Source organism: Ceratotherium simum, chromosome 7 (assembly GCF_057802395.1).
Source record: "Ceratotherium simum simum isolate JZ-2026a chromosome 7, ASM5780239v1, whole genome shotgun sequence".
In the NCBI taxonomy this organism is placed as follows: domain Eukaryota; kingdom Metazoa; phylum Chordata; class Mammalia; order Perissodactyla; family Rhinocerotidae; genus Ceratotherium; species Ceratotherium simum.
In genome coordinates, this window is record NC_141906.1 from 82,005,853 (window position 1) to 82,026,017 (window position 20,165).

The following is a 20,165-nucleotide window of genomic DNA, read 5'->3' on the forward strand; positions in this document are numbered from 1 at the left end:
TAAGAGAATAGAGGAGGCAAAAAAGTTCGTGGTCATCCATTCACAATTGTCCTTAAGGAAGATGAATGTTCCCACCTCATAACACAGCACTCTCCAATGGCATCATACTGTCCACAAACCTTCCCCTGACCTTTCCTGAGAGATGGTTTGTAGAGAAACCTCTTTTCTATGAAGATAATTCTCTGGCCTGGCATAAGGTCCAGAGCTTGCCATTTAATTTTCTCCTGGGTCCACTGCTTGTTGGACTCCTTAAACCCGACACATTCTTTCTTTTCTTCTTCCTTCTATATACTATATCCTGACTTCACATACTTTTCTACTCTCCTTTGCCCACAGATCACAGAACCTTCTTGTTTTCCTTACTCTTTTTGCCATGCTATTCCATTCCCTAGTGCCCTGAACACACACACACACACACACTCACTCTTCAACTAAGAAATCCTGATGCAGATGCCAGGAATGTGTCTGCTGCCCTTTTGACACAGAGTCTGATGCCATCTTCGGGGCCATGGGGAGGGCAGAACCACAGGACGTGGCATTCGTGTACTCTACTGCTGGCCTGGCTCATATTTTTATCATGGCATTGCTCTGGGCATCCAGGCAGGGAACCGGTCCAGCTTCTTCTCATTCCTTCACTCTACATCAGGACTCCATAATAATCTCACTCCTTACCTTGGCTGGATCTTCCTGCCTAAAACCTTCTACCATCAATGGAGCATAGTACATCTCTCCTCTTTCCCTCCAACCCCATCTATGCCTGCATATTTGTCCAGTTTCCTAAACCTGATTCTGATACATGCAGGGACATTGTCAAATTTCTTCTGTTTTCAGATATGAGCAGTCTGCACAAGCTGGATTCACTCCTTGGCTTAGACTGCTACTCCCACGCCTCTTCCCCTCCCTTGTCTCTAATTCCAAATAAGGAGTACTCTTTTTTACATAATTGGATGTTCCAGCACAGAAGCTAACAGAAGAGGTCAGGCGCATGCGTGCAAGACTTCCCTTTGACTTAACAATGCCTTTTTTGGGCATCTAACTTCTCTTCAGCTCCCCTCCCCCACTCTCTCCACACCATCAACAATCAAGCGAGATTTATGAAGCTTGGCTCAGATCAGAACTCTTCCAACCTTGGCTTAGAAGAAGGGGTCATGAGGTTGAATTTACTCTCTTTTTTTTTCCCTTGCAGGCTAGAGAGAGAGAGAGAGAGCAGGCAAGAGAGAGAGCACGCGAGAGTGAGAGAGTGCACGCTTAGGATTTGGCAGGAGTCCTTGGCATCCAAGGCAGTTATGTTATAAGTCTTTTAAGGGAGCAAGGAGAGTAAACAAAGCTGAAAGCAGAAGAAATTAACTTATCTTCTTGGCGATGATAATGCTGGAGGTTAGAAGATGACATTCTAAGGAGGAGATGCATCTAAATCTAGATGGCTGTACCATCCCTGATGCCAAAACTGCAGTGTGTTCAAGATAACTAGAGCAGCAGCAGTAGCTACCTGTGACAACAATATCAACTATTCTTCTCTTTAAAGTGCAGAACTTAAAGAAATAGAACCCAAGTACTCTGCAAAAGGATACAGCTCAGATACTTGTGGTGTCAGAGAGAGAACAAGCATGCTGCTTCCTAGGCAGCAGTCATGGGGACAGCATCAGAGAGGTCAACACTGAACTGGGCTGGGACTATACCACACTTCTTGTAGGGGGTAGCAGAGGCAGGTGGAGGGGGGAGGTGCTGCAGCTTTGGGGAGATATCAAATTCCAGCTTATTTGTTTACCAAGGCAAATAAAGCCAAAGAATGTAGCACTGCATGAACTTCTTTTCAAAAATAAAAAATTCAAGCTGTCCAGGGGACAAGTAACATGGCTGACTTCAGGATGTTGCAGGTCCCTTTGTGTTATATGTGAGTGTGCATACATGGAAACGCGGCTTGGATTTTACAAACTAAATAATCATCTTCTCTTGGGGAATGTATACTCTTCTGAGTCAAAGATTTTTGGGGTGGCTTTTATCCCTCAGTCATTATAGCTGAAAATCAAATAAACCTGGGTTCACATTCTGCCTGTGATACTTACCACCTCTGTGATCTTGGTTAAATAACCAATTCTTGGAAATCCTGGGTTTCCTCATCTTTGAAATTGCGTTCATAATACCTCTCTTACAGAGCTTTTGAGGGGATTAAATGATACAATATGCTTATAGTTAGTGTTCAGCACAGTGTCTGCACAAATTCAACTCTCAATCAATGTTTGCTGGATAGTAAATATCCTGAAGCTGATAAGATGATCAATGTCTATACTCTGAATTCTTAAATAAGCCCTGTCTTTTCCACGTGTACTATGCACATGGGAACTTGCTGGTAAGAGACCATGAGCCACAGGCATCAGATCCTTCGAGTCTCTGGAGGGGGAATTGGGATTCTTTCTCTGGATACCCATGACTTCTTGATTCCTATCTTAAAAAAAAACTTCAGGAACACTGTGGACCCAGCACAAGATATTTGAGAAGAGGGCCAAGATTACCATTAAAAAGATGGAAATAATGATTCATAGGGAAAGATGAAAGGCCTTGAACAGGGAAAGATAAGACTCTTCATTTAATTCTAGTCTATGGAGGCTTAGGGTGAGGAGGTGTCAACCAAGTGTGTTCCTATTTCCGTTGCAGCTAATACGAAACAAAATGGACTTAAGGATAAAGTTTCATCAGATATAAGTAAAAACTGTTTGTCAGGAAGGGATATGAGACAACTGAACAAGTACAAAAAAAATCACCACCTGGAAATATCTATGATGAACAAAGGTAAGAGACCACAGTTACAAAGAATTTTCCAAAAGCAGCTAGCCAGAAAATTCTGTTCTTGTACAATATTCATATTGGTTTCATTCAAATTCACTAAATATATTAAAAAATTCCCCCCTTTAACAAATAGAGATGCTATCCCATTAAAAAAAAAGTGAAAAGAAAGTCAAGGGAAATTCAGCTGTAAGTCTTCTCCCTGATTTTTTTTATGGCATGAGCTACATGTGGGTCTTCCTCATTTCCATTCACCAGACAGCCATCTACCCAGCTAACTAGAGTTGCGGTTCTAGTGAAGTGTCAGGGGAGGAGGATGGAAAAGTGAGGAACTTACCCCGATTCAAAACTTCTTCGCATGAGGAAAGGCACTACTTGATTCCAGTAGCTCTCCCCACCCATGTACCCAGGAGCACCAGTAAACCTGGAAAATACTATGAACTTGGTACTTAGCCTATGCTTGTCTGTGCTGGAAAGAGACCTGAGTGGTCTGCTTCCTGATGTAAGACATGGGGATGCTCTGGTTGTTGCTTTAACAAATGAGCCCACTGGCACAAAGTCACCTTGAAAGGATTCACAAACCCTTGACTGTTTAGAAGCCCTATTCTGTGTAACTCAGAGACACGGGTATAACAGGAATAGTGGTAGCTGCAGGAGACTGGTATGGGGTGGGGCATCCTGAAGACATAAAAAGTAGAGAGAATTTGAGGCCACTAGCTGGAGGAATTAAAAACAGAAAATACTTTTTATCCTTTTTTCCTTTTTCTGAAGAGCAAATATTAAGACTTAACATTTACTGGACGTGTTCTATGCACCTAGATACCTAGAGATAGATATCATCATTATTCCTGTTTTGTAGATAAGGAAACCAAAGCTCAGAGAGACTAAATACAGCAGAGTAGTAGTATATTGTAGTTGATAAGAACTTGGGCTTTGGAACACCTGGGTTTGATTTCTGGCTCTACCTCACATTAGCTTTGTGATCATAGATAAGGCCCTCAGCTCTCAATCCCACTAAACTGTAAAATACGTGAAAGTAGAGACTTGGTCTGTTTTGTTCACTACTGATCAGCCCTTAATATTTTTTCAATGAATAAAGGAATAAGACCAAAACAATTTCCCAGTTGGACAGAGAGAGATGAGTATTTTAAGGTGACGTGGGATGAATGCTACAAACAGCCTGGACAAATTTCTACCTGTCAAGCCAAGAAATAGCTTAGACTGGAGTGCATAATAGACTTACTTCTTTACATCCCATCCACTCCATTTTATTCTTGTCTCTTCCCTATCACTAGAGAATTTGTATCATCAGCTACTGAGGTAATGCAACCCGGCTTTGAATTCTCACAGCCTGCAATTCCCTTGCATTTAATCTTCCTGTTTTACACCTCCAAGAACCCTAGCTACATAAAATACTACTTTTTGAATGATCTTCCTGTAATTCCCAAAATATACTTCTCTCTCCTTTACCTGGTACTAGCCCAAGCCCTTTAATATTCTGAGTTAGTCAAACTTTAGGAAAACTTCTTTCTACCTCTTTTATATATGAATCTTAATCTTTTTTTGAGTTTCTCCTGAGTCATCTATACTTTTCTGTTCCTACTGAATAATTTCTTGTTTTCTGAAACAAATTCATCACGTAAATAACTTCGAGGAGGAAGAAGTAATCAATTATCGCATACTAGCTAGTTTTAGGATCTTCCCATTTTTTTGAAAACACTTGGAAGATCAGCAAAAGAAAGCCTAACAGAGGCAGAAGAGAAATGAAGGTTCAATAAGCAATATTCACAAGTGACTGAATACAACATGACTATACTTTCAAGTATAAAGGTATTGAAAAGGGAATTGTTTATTTTTTTATCCAATATTTAATGAGCATCTTCTACGGCCCTGTGTAAGTTGCTGGGCAGATAAGCTGGTTCTGGCCCTTAAAGAACTGATAGTCTAGGACAAGGTTTCTCAACCTCTGCACTACTGATATTTTGGGCAGGATAATTCACTGTTGTTCAGGGTGGCGAGGGTGCTGTCTTGTGTAGTGTAGGATGTTTAGCAGCATCCCTGGCCTCTATCCACTGGATGAAATAGCTTCCTGCCTCCCTTCCCAGTTGCAACAACCAAAAAGGTCTCCATATATTGCCAAATACACCTGGGGGAAAACTGCCCCTCAGTTGAGAACCACTAGTTTATGGAAAGTAGATCATTTCTCTAATACACTGTGATAAGGATTATTAAAACTTTGAGAGTAGAGAATAGGGCTTCTTAATACTGGGGGAAAGTGGGAAAGGATGCCATAGAAAGTTTCACAAAATAAACGACATTTAATGCTTAATTTTTAAAAAACATTTAGCAGTAGGCCAAGCAGACAAGAAAAGGGAAAGTTTGGGATATAGGTAGGAGAACAATGAGTAGAACAAGACAATTCAGGCAGAGACAAGAGGATGAGTAAAGGCCTGAAGGAAGGAGTCCAGAGAGCGTTCAGGCCATGACAGATGATTTGCATGTGGGAGAACTAGAAATAAGGCTGGGACCAGATCATGCCATGTAAGAAAGGAACTGGAATTTTAATATAATAAATAAATGTGTATTTTAAACACAGTGGAGCCCTCAAAAAAAAACCTTACCTAGATCCCCAGTCTACTAAACTGATCAAAATGGAACTGCTTTGATTGGATCATGGTCCACTCAGTTTTCCCCTTAGCTTCTAAGCTGGCTTCTGAAGCATCTCTGCGGAACCCTAGAACTCTGGGTAACATACTAGAAAAATCACTCTTGCAGGCAAGAGGATACCACTGAAGGATATTAAGCACAGAATATATGTTCATATTTGCTTTTCAGAAAAAAGCACTCTAGTAGCAGATCTGAGTATGGAGGAGGGACAAGGGAGAAAGCCTAAGGTACACAGAATAGGCAGCATTTTATGTGTGGGTTTCACTTGGAGACCAGTCTTCAGTCTAAAATACGTAGGAAAAAGCACATCGGCTTTGGAGTTGTACACATTCAGCTTCAAATTCCACATCTATCATTAATGTGACCTTGGACATGTTAGTTGACCTTGCCAAACTCTACTTTCTTATTCTGTAAAATGGGGCTACCAACCTCACTTGGTGGCTGTAAGAAAATATCAGTAAACAGAGGTCAGGTGCTGGCATACGATAAGCACTCAGCAAATATAAATGTGCATCCTATTCTTTCACTTAGTCTCTGTCTGATTAAAGCTTTTTAGGCTTTCCTGATCCTATGTAACATTGAGTGTGTGAGGCAAGACCTCACAGTTTGTTGTTAATGCATTTTCTACTTGTAGAATAGATACATAATTCTTTTTTTAAGAGAAGTTTTTGTTTTTGGAGTGATCTATTAGCATGAACCACATGCTAACAGAAGAGGTCAGGATTTGGCTTCTTACTTTGGGATCTGCCAGGATGTCTTATAAGAGAGAGATCAAAACAAGAGTGGCCAAAGCTCAGCACGACATGTGCTGTCTGGTTCAGAGAGTGTCTCTGGCCTTCCCCAGTTTAACAAAGCTTGTATTGGTTTCATGGTTAGGAAGTCAGCAGCTAAAAACTCCTTCTATGTACACCTCTTTCAGGAAATTCAAGTGGTGTTGGGATCATAAAGCTGATTTATACAATCCAAGTTTTAAATTCAAGTATCCTTCCATTCCTTACCATCCTGTGTAAGTACTTCTTCAGTTGTGAATATTTACACCCCCTTCAGAGAAAACAATTTATATTTTGAGAGCACTGATTTGTTTTCTCCTTGTCTTTCTCATTGTTTATCATCACAGTGACTATATATCATCACTTAAGAAAAATGTCCATTGTAATAAGGTGAAAGGTACAGGGCTTAGGGGTATAACTGGGTGGAGAAGTGATCCCAGAGTAGGAAGAATTCAGCTGAAGTATTTTGAGATCACAGCAGTGTCTGTAACGCAGTGGATTATGCCAGAATTTTTACAGAAGCAGACCCATTCCAACTTTACACAACAAGGCAATTAATGAACGCTTTCTGATATTTTCCAGGCAGTCTTCATCCCTGGACCCCTATAATGCAAGTGTATCTTTCCTTACGGCCACAGGTTTCCTGGACTCTATACTTTCTCTTTCTAGTGGAGAATTTAGCATCACATCCAACCCATGTCCATTTGAGACTCTAATGTGAAGGAGAACTTAGTGGTCTTACCTCTGAATCAGGGTCCCAAAGATAAGATGAAGAACTTTCTGCATGTTTTCCGTACATAACCACTTCCACTGTTCCATTAGTAGCAAGAGAAGCAGATCCAGGGCTGTGTCAGCTAACGCTGTCTCTGTTCCTGGAGAATGAAAAGGCATCAAAAGTAATTCCGAAAAGACACATACTGGAGGAATATATTTCAATGTACTGGGTCTTTTCCACCTTTTTATCAATCATCTTGTATTTCTGTAATCCTACTGTACTTAAATCAAGTCAAGAGATGTTTACATCATATTTAAAAAGTTCAGTGACAGGCTCTATTTCTTTACATTTCCTTTTTTCTTTTTTTGGTGAGGAAGACTGGCACTGAGCTAACATTTGTTGCCAATCTTCCTCTCTTTGCCGAGAAAGATTGGCCCTGAACTAACATCTGTGCCCATCTTCCTCTATTTTGTATATGGGATGCTGCCACAGCATAGCTTGATGAGTGGTGCATCAGTCCATGACTGGGATTCGAACCTGCGAACCCCGGGCCGCTGAAGTGGAGTGCGCGAACTTAACCAATAGGCAACCGGGCCGGCCTCACGTTACAATTTTTTTGTGTTCCTTAGCCACTTAGTAAGTATTTTTTATCTTTTTAAAAGATTTTGCATATAATTCTTTTGCTTACCTAGCTTCTCTTTCTTTTCTATTTCCCCCAGGGAGCTGAATACATTTTGTTCTAAGTAAGTGCTCACAACTGGTGACTAACTGGAATTGGCAAGGCCCAGTCTCTTCCATCCTTATATTCCACTTGCTTCCACAAAGCATCATGGAAATGTTGTGGGCAGCAGACTTAGAGAAAGATTTGGGATTCATTTTCCCAAAAGAGTTGCTTTGAAAGCATCTCCATTACTCAGAGCTGTTGGGTTGTGATCCAGGAAGCTTCAGTTTGATTTTGAGATAACATGTAGTTGTAGGAAGAGCATTACACCTCTGGGAAAATGTCATGACAATTACCGATTTCTTTCCTGTTTCAAAGACTGGAAAGGCCACAAATGAGCTCATACCCACACTAAGCTGAAGTCTCCTAAACAGATGTGTTTGATGGATGGAAGCATCTGTTTTCTAACCCTGTTCAGGGGGTCCCATGTCACCTCTGATTTGCTTCCTGGGAGACCTCCCCAGGTGTACATAATGTTCCAGAATGAATCTCAGCTTTCTGGTGCCACTGCTGTGATTAATATTATAAGTAATCATCAACAATAATTTTGTTAGTTTAGGACCAGTGGGTATTCTCTGGGCCAGCTTGCCCAAGCTGTCCTCCCTTAAGGGTTCTTTTGGAACATGAATGACGTCAAATTTGGATGAATCTGCTGGAAATGAATCCTATTTTCTTCTTAATCCCATCTAATATATATTTTCTTTTTTCTGCATTGTATTTCAAGGTGTCATGGGAGCTTATGTATTTGCTTTCTACTCATTTGCTCAAAGAGGGGATATTCAGTTCCTTGGGAAACAGCATCATCCTGAGCCTTAGTCACCCTCTCCAATTCTATTACTCAAGGTTAGCATCTACCTAGAGCTGCCACCATGTGGTGACAATTAGTCATAGCAGCAAAAAATAAGAAGGCAAACAAGGCATCAATCTTCTTAAAGAAGAGAGTAAATTTTCTATCATATGATGAGCATTTTGAGTCTCTCAGGGTTAGAAGAGAGGTTTTAGAGATATGATGTTCAAAATTTACAGGCTTGATTTTGGCTATAATTATTGTTTTACCCATGCCATTTTATTTATAATTTCTCACACTTCTCTGATGCTTTTGCTGTCATAATACTTCATTTATTTAACCAGTGAGATAAGTGTGAAGAGATGGGGTTGTAAACTCCATTTTTCACACAGTTAAGTTGAGGTCCATAGAGCAGAGGACAGGTGACTGTTCATGAGCACCTGAGAAACAATGGTGAAATCAGCCTTTTTTTCTTTCTGAACCCAAGATTTTGTGATCTTTTATTTTCAGTGGGAGACTGTCTTGGTGGAATTGAAAAACTTTTTTCTTCTAAGTTCTAGCTCAGCAAACACACTAATATCTGGGGCTCCCAATTTTTCCTCTGTAGAAAACATCTGCACTTCTTCTGGGAAGCAAACCCGCCCTGCCTCAAATCCTTACAAGGAGAGAGCAGTGTCCTCCTCTCTTCTCCCTCCCTGCTCTACCTTTGGTAACTAGGTGGTGTCATTTGCCATGGCTAATAAATAAAACAGAAGGAACAGATCTAGGGAAAAAGATGAATTCCATTTTGCACATGTTGTACTTCAGTTGCCCTGTGGTATATCTAAGTGGAGATTTCCAGAAGGCAATTGGAAATACAACATCCAATATTTAGGCATCATCAGCACATGTGTTAGAGTTGAAGCCAATAGTACGGATGAGATCACCCAGGGGGAGCGTGCAGAGTAAGAACAGTGAGCCAAAAATAAAGCTCTGGAAAGCTAATAAGAGAGCCAACAAAGGGGACTGAGAAGGGACCCCAAGAGAGGCAGACAGAAAACCAGGAAAAGTGGTACTAAAGACACTAAAGGAAGAAAGTTTCTAGATAAAGGGAGTAGTCCCAAGATACGCCAAAGCATGCCAAAAATATCTTAAATAAGATAATGATACTATAAGTATGGATCCTATCTTGCTGGATTGGAACTCACTGTTTTTGTGCCTTGCTCTTCTGCTCGATTCCGTTCCAGGGACTGTGCATATCCTTTGTATCCCAGCACTCTGCACAGTACCTGACACTGGTGTTTAACACATGGCTTGCTTAGCTGAACAGAAGAGAAATTACAGCAACGAATCCCAACTACGACAAGTCCCAAGTGGACGGTACCCTGGCTCCCTTCTCTGTGGGTGCAGAGATCTTGTCACTCACCTGGATCCCCGTGGCTGAGGTCTTGGGCTGGCACAGCTGCATGTGACAAGTAACCATCCACACATCCTTGGGGAATTTGTTCAGGATCTTTTTCTGGGGTTTCTGCTGGCTGCATTTCTAGTAACTTTGTCTGTTTTTCAATAAAGGATTCCATTCCAGACATGGATAGTATCTCTGACTCCTGAAGAAAGAGCCAGTGGCATTATCAGATAAAGATGCAGAAAGCAGGAGAGCAACCACAGCACTTTAGGTCTTCCCTGTTCCTTCTCTGTGAAAGTATCATGAGGACAGAACCCAAATGACTCTGTGACCACCTTCGGAAAGTTTTTATCTTTTACCTAGGTTCCAAGTAAAACAGTGCCTTTGTATCCTCACCTGCTGCAAACAGTTTCGGGTCATGTGTTCGCTTCCAGGAACTGGCTTTCTTTCTCATTCTTGCATCCATTATCCCAAACCCATGACCCTTGAGAAGCCAACCTGCCAACCTAGGACTAGTAGAAATTCCAAACCACTCAAAGAAAATACTTTTAAGAATAAAAATTAGAGCTTCCAGATGTTGGTTAAGTCCTTCAGCAAGTCCTAAGTCCTTTCTGACTTTGGAGACTGTCTCAACTGCCTATAACTGCAGGATCAACACCCCAGCTATTAATTCTAGTTCTCTAGGAACTTCTTACCACACTGCCTTCCTGGAGACAATAGAGAATCTTCTCATGTGCTTCAGTCATATTCAGTGCTGGAGCAATTTTACTGGATGAGAACCTCAGTCTGGACCTGGAACAGAAACAAAGAGCAGAAACGGAATGTAATTCCTGGTCTTGATCCCCATACAAAGGGCTGACAAGTATTAATACCTCACAACAAGAACACCCATACTTGTTCTTGGGAGCTTTCTGTGGTTAGAGTTGCCAGGAGAGATCTGGCCCTGAAATCTTCCAAACAATATATATTCTGGCAATCCTTAATATACAGTGCAACTCTTACACTAAGCTATGTCTACAATGCATTTGTGAAAGGGCTTTTGCTAATGTAAAATAGGGACCAGTATCCCCATAGGCTAGAAAAGTGGCTAGCACATACTATGCACTCATGAAAATTTTGTTGAGGATTAAACAGATAAGTGGCATTGACCAAAGTTTTTGTTGTTGTTGGTACTCTTTGTGCACATCCACTTATTCCCCTTGTGTTCCAAATAAAACCAGAGAAGGTTTGCAAGTGCTAACCTCAGTGCTTCAAGGAATAGTGTTCTCATAAGCACAGGCATCATGGTCATCCTTCAAAATACGGGTCTGGTAAAAAAAAGGCTAAGAACTGTGAGTCTGTTATTGCTCACCCGTGAAACGAACACAGAGACAAAGACAGACAGTCAGACAGACACGCATACATACAAACACTCTCTACTGCCTCCCCTATCACACACACATTCTTTCTTCATAATGGCCCAGATACAGATAAGAAGTTTCCAGTAAGGGTAAGTATGGTGCCCTTCCCTTCCACATGTTTGTTGGCTTTGAGTGATGCCAGGGAACATCTGGGACCTCAGTGTAGGAGAGAGTAGCAGCAGTAACCAGTTACTAAAACAGAGCCTGCAGGTGTCCATTCTAGTCCGTTTCTGTTTATTGCTAGTATATGCAACTTCTGAGCCAAGATTTCTAGAAATGATGGCAAACAGAGATTGGTTATAAGCCTTAATTCTTAATAGGAAAGAAACATCTCAATTTTCCAGGAAAACAGAAAAAGAGAATATCCATATTCTAGAGTTTTCCTTCTAGTCGAAAATCCCTGGCCACTTTGGGCTCTGAGTTCCCATAGCAAGACAAACATTCAGCAGGGCTGCCTATGCAGGATCTCAGGCTCCTCTGGGTGGAGCATCGAGGAGTCTGGGGTCTGGCTTCACATAAAAACTGGTATGTATGACACATCTCCTCTCTTCTTGGGCTTGAGAGTGGGGATAGGCTTTGGCTGAGGATTGGGGATCAACCTGAGAACTGGGAAAGAGTCCCTGGGTGACTGAAGGGCTTCTCACTTGCTAGCCTTCTTGCCTTCTGTCTGGGGCTTGCTTTCTGTCTCGGCCTCACTCAGCTCCTCTGTGGGGCTCTGGGGTTCAGAGCGAGGAAATGCTGTCTTCAAGGTGTCCACGATAGCACTCACCACCATCTGCAGGGGTCAGAGGTGCAGTGTCAGATGGAAACCACCAAAAGAGCAGTTGTCTTTCGGTGCTTTATGCAATCAGGACAAGTAGATAGTTAGGCTATCTAGCAGAGCGTTATCCATCAGTACAGTCAAATACTAGCTAATGACAGTGGCAAATATCCTCCCTTTTCTCTACAGTCATAAAAATCTTCTTCATCACAGAGTTAAGACAAATAATGCCATGGGAAAAGAAGCCAAAACAAACAATGGGATAAATAAAAACCTGGGAGCTCAGCGGGCTGGTGAAATATTTTTCATTTTCAATTTCTTACTTTGTATATAAAAGAATGATTTTTAGTTTCCAAATTGATAATACTTTCACCCAGATGTGAATAAGTAGAAGTTACATAGGTAGGAATATATGGAGAAAAGAAAGAGTGAAGAAGATTATCAAAATAAGAAATACAGTCTAGAGGCATATATAATGTAAACATGCTCAGTGTAATTCACACAGAGTAAAGAACTGTTTTTTTCCAGTTAATTCAAACAATTTCTCTTCTTTAAGTACAGAAAAAATAACAAAAATCACTCAGGTCAAAATTAAGGAATTTGGAATTGATATAAACTTCTCTATTCATAAAGACCAAATAAAACAATCCTCACTGAAAAGTAAGAATTATCTCTATTTCTCAGAATGAGAAAATGACATATTTGCTAAAAAGGAAAATGTACAATCAAGTGAAATCCTAAAATATCAAAGAAACGCAAAGAAACATTTTCTTTCCCTTTGGTGCCTCTTGCTAATTAACACTGCTAGCTGACAGCAGCACCATGCCTTCTTTAACTCATTCCTGCGTTAACCCTCTACAAGGAGCATAGCTAGCACAGCTAAGACAAGGCTGAAATGGTTGAGCCAGACTGCAACAAAGACTAGGGGATAACAAAGCAGGGAAAGAACAAAGACGATAGCGTGAATGTAGACAATGTAGTTTAGAAAATATAACTTGCTCTTTAGCCTCACAAAATTGTAGTGTGTGGGGAGGGTCCTTACCTGTCTTGCTGACTGTTCTATCATGAGCAAGTAGTACAGTACATGGCTTTCAATAGGCAAGCAGTAAGTACATGCTGAAAGAATTAATGAATGAACACATCTGCATGGAACTCTGGGGATTTTACTTCATTCATCCTTTTCTAGTTTGGTTTCTTCCTCATAGCAGGGAATGCCTCCTGACTCCTACCACATGAAATTCCACATCATCATTTTATCCCCTGAAGTCTAGATGAGAAGAGGGAGGTCCCTCTTCTACCAATAAGTCAGTTTTCTAACCTTTTAAAACATATGCCATTTTTTGATAAACATAAACCTCAGACTTCTGCCCCGAGACTCTAAAAATCAGTTGGTAATCACTGCTTACAGGCTCCAACGTGTTACACAAATGTCCTTCTCCTATCATCTCCAAAGGTTCTGATACAGGCTCTTGAAGGTACAATTTTCTCCACACTCTGTTCTCTAGCAGAGAATCACTTTGTTGTTAGTGATGCTGAGTTGATTTCAACTCCTACCGACTCTGTGTATAGCAGAGCAGAACCCCGCCCAATCTTTTTTGCGCCATCCTCTCACCTTTTGGCGCTATATCAGACAATGCTCTGCTGCTGTTCACAGGGTTTTCATAGCCAATTTTTTCCGAAGTGGGTGGCCAGGTCCTTCTTCCTAGTCTGTCTTAGTCTGGAAGCTCCACTGAAACCTGTCCACCATAGGTGACCCTGCTGGTATTTGACATACTGGTGGCATAGCTTTCAGCATCACAGCAACACGCAGCTGCACAGCTGCGACAACCTACAGACAGGTGGTATGGTTCCCCAACTGGGAAAGGAACCTGGGCCATGGCGGTGACAGCACCGAATCTTAATCACTAGACCACCAGGGCTGGCTATAGAGAATCACTAAATCAACCTAAATTCAGCTTAATGTCCTGCCTTAGCGCTCTCTTTCCTGAGTGACCAACACTGGGAATGATCTTCACCTCCAGAAGAGACCTTCCCGCCCCCACTTATTTATAGAGGGACTGACCTATCCTTACATCTCTCTACTAGAATGACAATCTCTTGATATCCCCAGGAGATAGGTGTACATTTATAGTGGCAGGGGTATTGTATCCTCATAGTTGCTCATTGTAATTCAGCAAGTTGATGATCCAACCAATATTTGACAAAAGGTCTTGAAAATTCTAGTCTATGTTCCACTGACTCCTCTGTGCTACCTTTCCCCACCTCCCACCTCCCTTATTTTTCAAGCATTGCCTCCACTCTGATGAGACACTAAGACTGAGTACAGTGGCCCTGCTAGTACCTTGTCTATCCTGGAGACCATGAACGGTTTCTTGACAAAGGCAATACGAGCATCTGTGTTCAGAGCAAGGAACTCCTGCACCTCCTCACTGTTAGCGATCTCAGGAATAGAACACAGTTGCTGCAAAAGACACAAGAAGGACTTCAAAGAGAAATCCTGGTCCCCAGATCTCTCCAACATGGCTTGAGTGTCTGGTGGTTAGAAGGAGAGCAGAGCCAAAACAGAAGGATGCTGACCTTTAAGAATGATTCCAGGAGGCTCTTACGGGCTTCTACTCTGTCACTATCCATGTTTCCAAATGGAAGATCTGGAAAGAGTTTTTTAGGACCCTTCACATCTTAAAAAAAAAAAAAGAGCTCAGTCACTTAACATTCACTGAGAGCTATTCCATATAAAACACATCATATATGTCAAGAAAAGAGAACTGTTATTTCCCTGAGATTTTTTTATTTCAGGAGTTCCAAATATACCCAAATATAAAAATAATAATAATAAATAGAATAAAATAAAATAAAAAATAAAAATAATTCCAAATATAAAAATAAGGAGAGAATACATACAACCTTCTCTCATTATTAATGTGAATATTAAGGTATAAGAGGCCACACACTACAGTGGTTATGAATCAAGGCTCTGAAATCCAACTGCGCAAGTTTAAATTTTGGCTCCAATCTATACTATAATGACCTTAGGCAAGTTGCTTAATTTTTGTTTCTTTTCTGTAAAATGGGGATAGTTGTAGTATCTATCTCATAAGCTGTTATGAGAATTAAACGAACTAATGCGTGTAAAGTGCTTGGAAGAGAACCTGGCATATATTGTCAAGGATGACTGAGTATTATCTAATCTTATTAAGCTATGTTATTATTAAACTAATGTTATTAAGAAAGAAAATGCATAATCGAAATCCACAATTTATGCCTAATTTATTAAAATGTTTGTGTGAGCGTCAGCATTCTTTTAAAAAACAAAGTAGCTGCTTACTAGCTGATTTTTAGAGTTAAATTTTATTACATTTTCTGACATCCCTGTGCCTTATGGGTGTCAAACAGCACACAAAAAAAGCCTGGTTGTTAAAGAAAAAGTGGCAAGGATTTCTGGATAATATTTTAATATTTAAGAGCAATCTATGAATCTAGAAAAGTTAATTTAACTCTTCATGCTACCTCATAGGCACAGATGGCAATGTGAAAGTTTCTTTCTTAAGTTTAAACTAGATAGGGTCCCAGAACAAAGCATTCAGTGGCGAAGCAGCACCTCAACAAGAATGTGATCAGTGCTGTCTAGCACTAAAACCCTAAAACACCTGAAAGCAACCTGGGGGAGCACAGTAGGACCTTTGATGCTGCATTCTCCTCCATCCCGCCCCACAAACCAATAGGCCTCCAGCCTCTCAATCAGGGTGGTTGGATATGAAAAGCAAGCAGGCAGTCCGGGGCTGGGGAAACTCCTGACTTTTGACGAACTTTCGCAGATCTGATTTCTCCTCCAGACGGGTCTGCAAATTCAGGAATTCGCGGTAGCGGCGATTCACAGTGTGGTAGGCCAACTGCTGCAGGCCGCTGCTGTTCTCACTGTCAAGGGCTGTCTCATACTGTTGAATGAACAAATCTGTTTACTGCATCAGCTCAATGGCCACAAAGAAAGAGCAGAATAGGGGTAAAGGGAGGGAGATGTTCCTATTCTGTTCCTGAACCAATGATGTCTGATTGCTACTCTAGGTTGTAATGAATAACTCAAATTCCAAGGGTGGCTGAAATAACGAATGAGATGCATTTCCCAATATATGTGGCCCAGAACGCGAGAAATGACTTTTACTGTTCTCCACTCCTTCTTCCATCTCAAAGCTCCCTCCAACAACACTTCCTTTACTTATAAAAATGGCTACATAACTATTTTTCAAATCCGTAAGACAGAGAATAAAACAGAAGGTACAACACCAATAAAAATGATACCACCTCTTTCACCCCTAAATTGTGGGGTTGGACATTATAAGGGGATCATCATTTTGCCATTATTCTCAACCAGTGGTTATCTATGTTAGTTGGGGGAAGAACAAATAATCCAAAACAGCTGATGAACAAAAATCATTTGTTTGCCTGAAATGCATTAAAGGGACATGTGTTTTGTTTTGCTTTGGGCAGATTATCATTCTTGGAGCTAAACTGAATTTTATTTTCCTAAGCGTGTATCATCTGTATGATTAGAAGTCATGTGAAGATTGGAGGTGTTGTAAGGAGTCAAAGGCTGTCTTCATATGCTTGGAAGGCCAGAATGTGGGAAAAGAACTTGAATTGTATGTTCCCCCTAAGCGAACACCCTAAACAGCGTGAAAGCTGCAACTTAGTACAGGGGAACACTTTTTGACAGAGTACTTAAGATATAATGAAATGCTGTGGAAGAACTATATATGTGCTTGTTCTCATTACAAGTAGGTTACCATTATTACTTGGTCGAGGTATTATACTGTGGGCAAGTGATGGAAGAAATGATCTCCTTGTTGGTGGGACTTGAGGACGGTATTTTAAAATTCTTTAGAGCCAGAGAGAGAGCTGACATGAGCAAAGTCATCCCTCAGACCAGTACTGAGAAGGAAAGGCCTAGGTAAGAGACAAAGGTGGAATTCACGGTGGGGATCTTAAACTTGGAGCACTTAGAGTTATGATGCTTTCTGTGGAATATTCTGCTCCTTGAAGAACACTATTCAATACTGATATATTCCCAAATCTGGCTGCACCTCAAAATTATTTGGGCTGCTTTTTAAATATACAGATTTTGATAGGCTTTGGTGGAATCTGAATGAGAATTTCTAAGAGTGGGTCCCAAGATTCTATATTTTTTTAAAAATACAACTCTCCAGGTGACTTACAAGCAGCCTACCCTAAAGCCAGTTTTAGGGAACTGTTGTTCTAATCGAACCAGCCATCTGATACATGAACCTCCTTCATATCATCTCCGCCAAGCAGCTCCTACTTCTGTGCTTAAACATCGCTAGGAATGAGGAACTTGCTGCCTTCTAAGGTATGTACAGGTATATAATAGGTATATAATAACCTTCCTTCCTAAAACAAATTAGAAACAAAACTAGTCTTTAAAAAAAAAAAGAGAGAAATTAGCAGGGAAGAAGTTTGGGAAGAGAATTTCTGGACAAGACTCTCTACATTGGGAACCACGGAAAAATATAACCCTCGATATCCTAACAATCCTGAGATTCTAGGATTGTTTGTGGGGGTATTGCATAGAAGCCTACTCTGCTTTACAAATGAGCTTCAGACCGTTCATGTCTGAATTAAACACAGCAAACTAAGTAAGAGTAGCTTCTCTCAGAACACTAGCTTCACTGACTCTGCTTTCCAAACCACTTCCCAGCCCAGAGTGGATGACCACAGTTCTAATCCTGTTACCTTCACTGTGTAGAGTGTGTATGGGTGGAATCCGGTGCCACTGTGCTCTCGAGCAGTAATAGTGCCAGTGATTCGAAGGTTCTGGATGACAACAGGGCCATCTGGACTGCTCAGGGGCTCAAAGCTGAAGGTGGCTGAGCTGAGAGGACCGGGTGGAGAAGAGGAAAGCAGAACCTGTGGCAGTCTAGGATCTGGGGAGCTCACATCATTTGTGAGATCCTTCTCTAAGCATGAGGGTCGTGGGGGGCAGGTCCTTTCCGAACCTGCCAGCAAAGGTGTAAGAGAGGTGACATCTCCTTGCTCTACCTCCTTGTCTGCTGTGTCAATCTGGATCTCTGGGCAGGAATTCAGCATGGAGACCAGGAGGCCTGACTCTGCACCCTCCTCAGGCTCTGCTTCTTCAATTCCTTCAGATCCTTCACCATCCTTAGACTCTGGAGACTGGGAACTCCGTAAGGTACACAGGGCATCCTGGATCCTGTCAGAGAGGAAGTTGCCTGGGGTCATGAGCATGATGGTTTCTTTGCCCAGTTCAGACAATGGAGACTCCAGCTCTGCATCTTCACATAAGAACAGAGGGCCTCGAACATCTGGCTGTAGGAAATGAGATGAGTTATTTCCTACCTTTCTTTCTTCTGGCACTCCACCCAAATCTCCCTCTATAGCTTCATGGCCTTCTTCAACTTCTGGGGAGCGGCGTGAAGACCCCTCTGGCTCCCTACAGTTTAGGAGCACTGGGGCTGCTGCTGGAGAAGGGGCTCTCACTTCTGGTAGGTTCTGTACTTCAACAATCAGTGGCAGAGATGTAGGCACTGTGGGATGTTCCAGGGCACTTCCTGGGCGGAGTGGTTTAACCACTCCTGCCGGATTATTTCTGGCCTTGGAAAAGATGCCCACGAGTACAAGGTGGATCCAGTCAGGATCTGACAGCTTGCTGATCAGCGGTAAGATAACATTGCAAGTAATGAGTTCCACCACCACATGGCGTCCGGTCCGGGTCTCTAAGTGGGGCTTTGGTACCAGCCCTTGAAGCAACAAATTCACAGTGCCCCGTGTATAGGCGACCTCAGCACTGGGGCTTTGTACAGCAGGGTGTGGGGCAGCAGCCCGGCAGTAAGCCTCCCAGAGCTGGGAGGGCTCCAGAGTACCACTCTGCTTCCCTGCGGCGGCCTCCTTTGCCCGAATATAGCTCTGCAGGTGACAACCGCAGAGCGTCAGAACCCTCTGGGCGAGAGCACGACTGTCCACCACGCCCATCCTCCTCCGGAGTTCCTGGACCAACCCTCTCATGGCTGCCTCCATTTCTTCCTCGAAGGCTGGCTCCCGGCTCACTGAGCGATACCAGGATGACACAAAGTCTCGAACAATCATCTGGATGGTGCGGTTGATCTCCTGTTCCAACTGCTTCTCTGCCTCAGGGTTGGGAGCGCAGACGGCCATCGGGATGAAGCGTTCCAAGTGCAGTCGACCTGAAGCCCCCACCACGGCGTCTGAGCCCAGCCATCCTCCCAGCACCGCCAGCAATGCACACAGAAGGCACAGGAGCCACACGTTGACCAGAAACTGGATGACCAGGAGCCAGCAGAGCACGACCCCTACGGCCATCAGCTTCCGGCTGCTCAGCAGATTACTGAGGCCACAGCCGGACCCCGCTGGGGTCGCCTGGAACGCGGACCCTGTCTCCGCCTTCATGGCTGAGAGGCCCAGGCGGCTCCGCGCGACGACCGCCCTGTTTTGCTTCAGAGCCGGGGACCGGGGCACTCGCTGTCCGGATCCGGGAGACCCGGGCCGCTCCCCAGGCCCCGGGGGCTCGGGGCGCTGCACGGCCTACAGGCGCCGCGGCTCGCCCGCGCTCCAGCCCCTGCCCGCGGGGCCGCTGCTCTCCAGGAAAACTCGGCGGCCCTCACGAGCCGCGCTCGGCCACAAGAGCCTCTCGGCCGCCTCCGGGGGCCGGGGCGGGCCTCCGCGGCCCTCACCCAACTTACAGACGCCGACCGCCGGGGCCGCACGACCGGGCCGCACACCGCGGGGGCGCGCCCAGCCCGAGCCCGGGGGCGCGCCCAGCCCGAGCCCGGAGGCGCAGTGGGCTCAAGGGTGTCTTCTCCGCAGGCCCTTGAGAAGACCTCCGCCGGGCGCGGCGGCCCAGGTCCCCGCGCTCCACAGGTCGCCTTCCGTCAAGGCTGTCGGCCGGCAGCGGCCGGCGACAGCTTCCGGGTCGACGTCGGCGGAGCGTGGCACGCTGGGAGAGCGTCCGCGCGCCCCAGGGCGCGGCACTGCCCGGCGCCCCCTGGTGGTGATGAGCCGCAGTGAACGCACCGGCGCCAACTGATCTCGGAACCGGAGTGCAGGCGGGGCGCGTGCTCGCGTAGGGTGGGCCAAAATTCCCACAGCGATTGGGACAGAGAGCGGCCTTGCAGGCAGTGACGCTCAAA

At 43.4% G+C, this 20,165-nt stretch overlaps 1 protein-coding gene across 5 annotated transcripts in view; it reads right to left on the minus strand.

The window, feature by feature from the left end:
* SNX19 (sorting nexin 19) overlaps window positions 1–19,916 on the minus strand; it is a 39,787-nt gene extending 19,871 nt beyond the window's left edge. For 3 of the 5 annotated variants that reach the window (XR_015552763.1, XR_015552762.1, XR_015552761.1), the window contains exons 1-8: window positions 17,734–19,916; window positions 15,785–15,923; window positions 14,566–14,666; window positions 14,330–14,449; window positions 11,873–12,003; window positions 10,524–10,620; window positions 9,850–10,030; window positions 6,964–7,093 (exon numbers count right to left, since the gene is read on the minus strand). Coding sequence is in view for 2 of the 5 variants with exons in the window: in XM_087433940.1 (XP_087290066.1) it covers window positions 3,128–3,218; window positions 6,964–7,093; window positions 9,850–10,030; window positions 10,524–10,620; window positions 11,873–12,003; window positions 14,330–14,449; window positions 14,566–14,666; window positions 15,785–15,923; window positions 17,734–19,425 (2,682 nt within the window). In the remaining 3 variants the exon portion in view is untranslated. Of the gene's footprint in view, window positions 1–5; window positions 3,219–6,963; window positions 7,094–9,849; window positions 10,031–10,523; window positions 10,621–11,872; window positions 12,004–14,329; window positions 14,450–14,565; window positions 14,667–15,784; window positions 15,924–17,733 lie in introns of those variants that run through there. The other 2 variants (XM_087433940.1, XM_004438482.3) reach the window with 2 other exon arrangements.
* Between the last annotated feature and the right edge of the window lie 249 nt (window positions 19,917–20,165).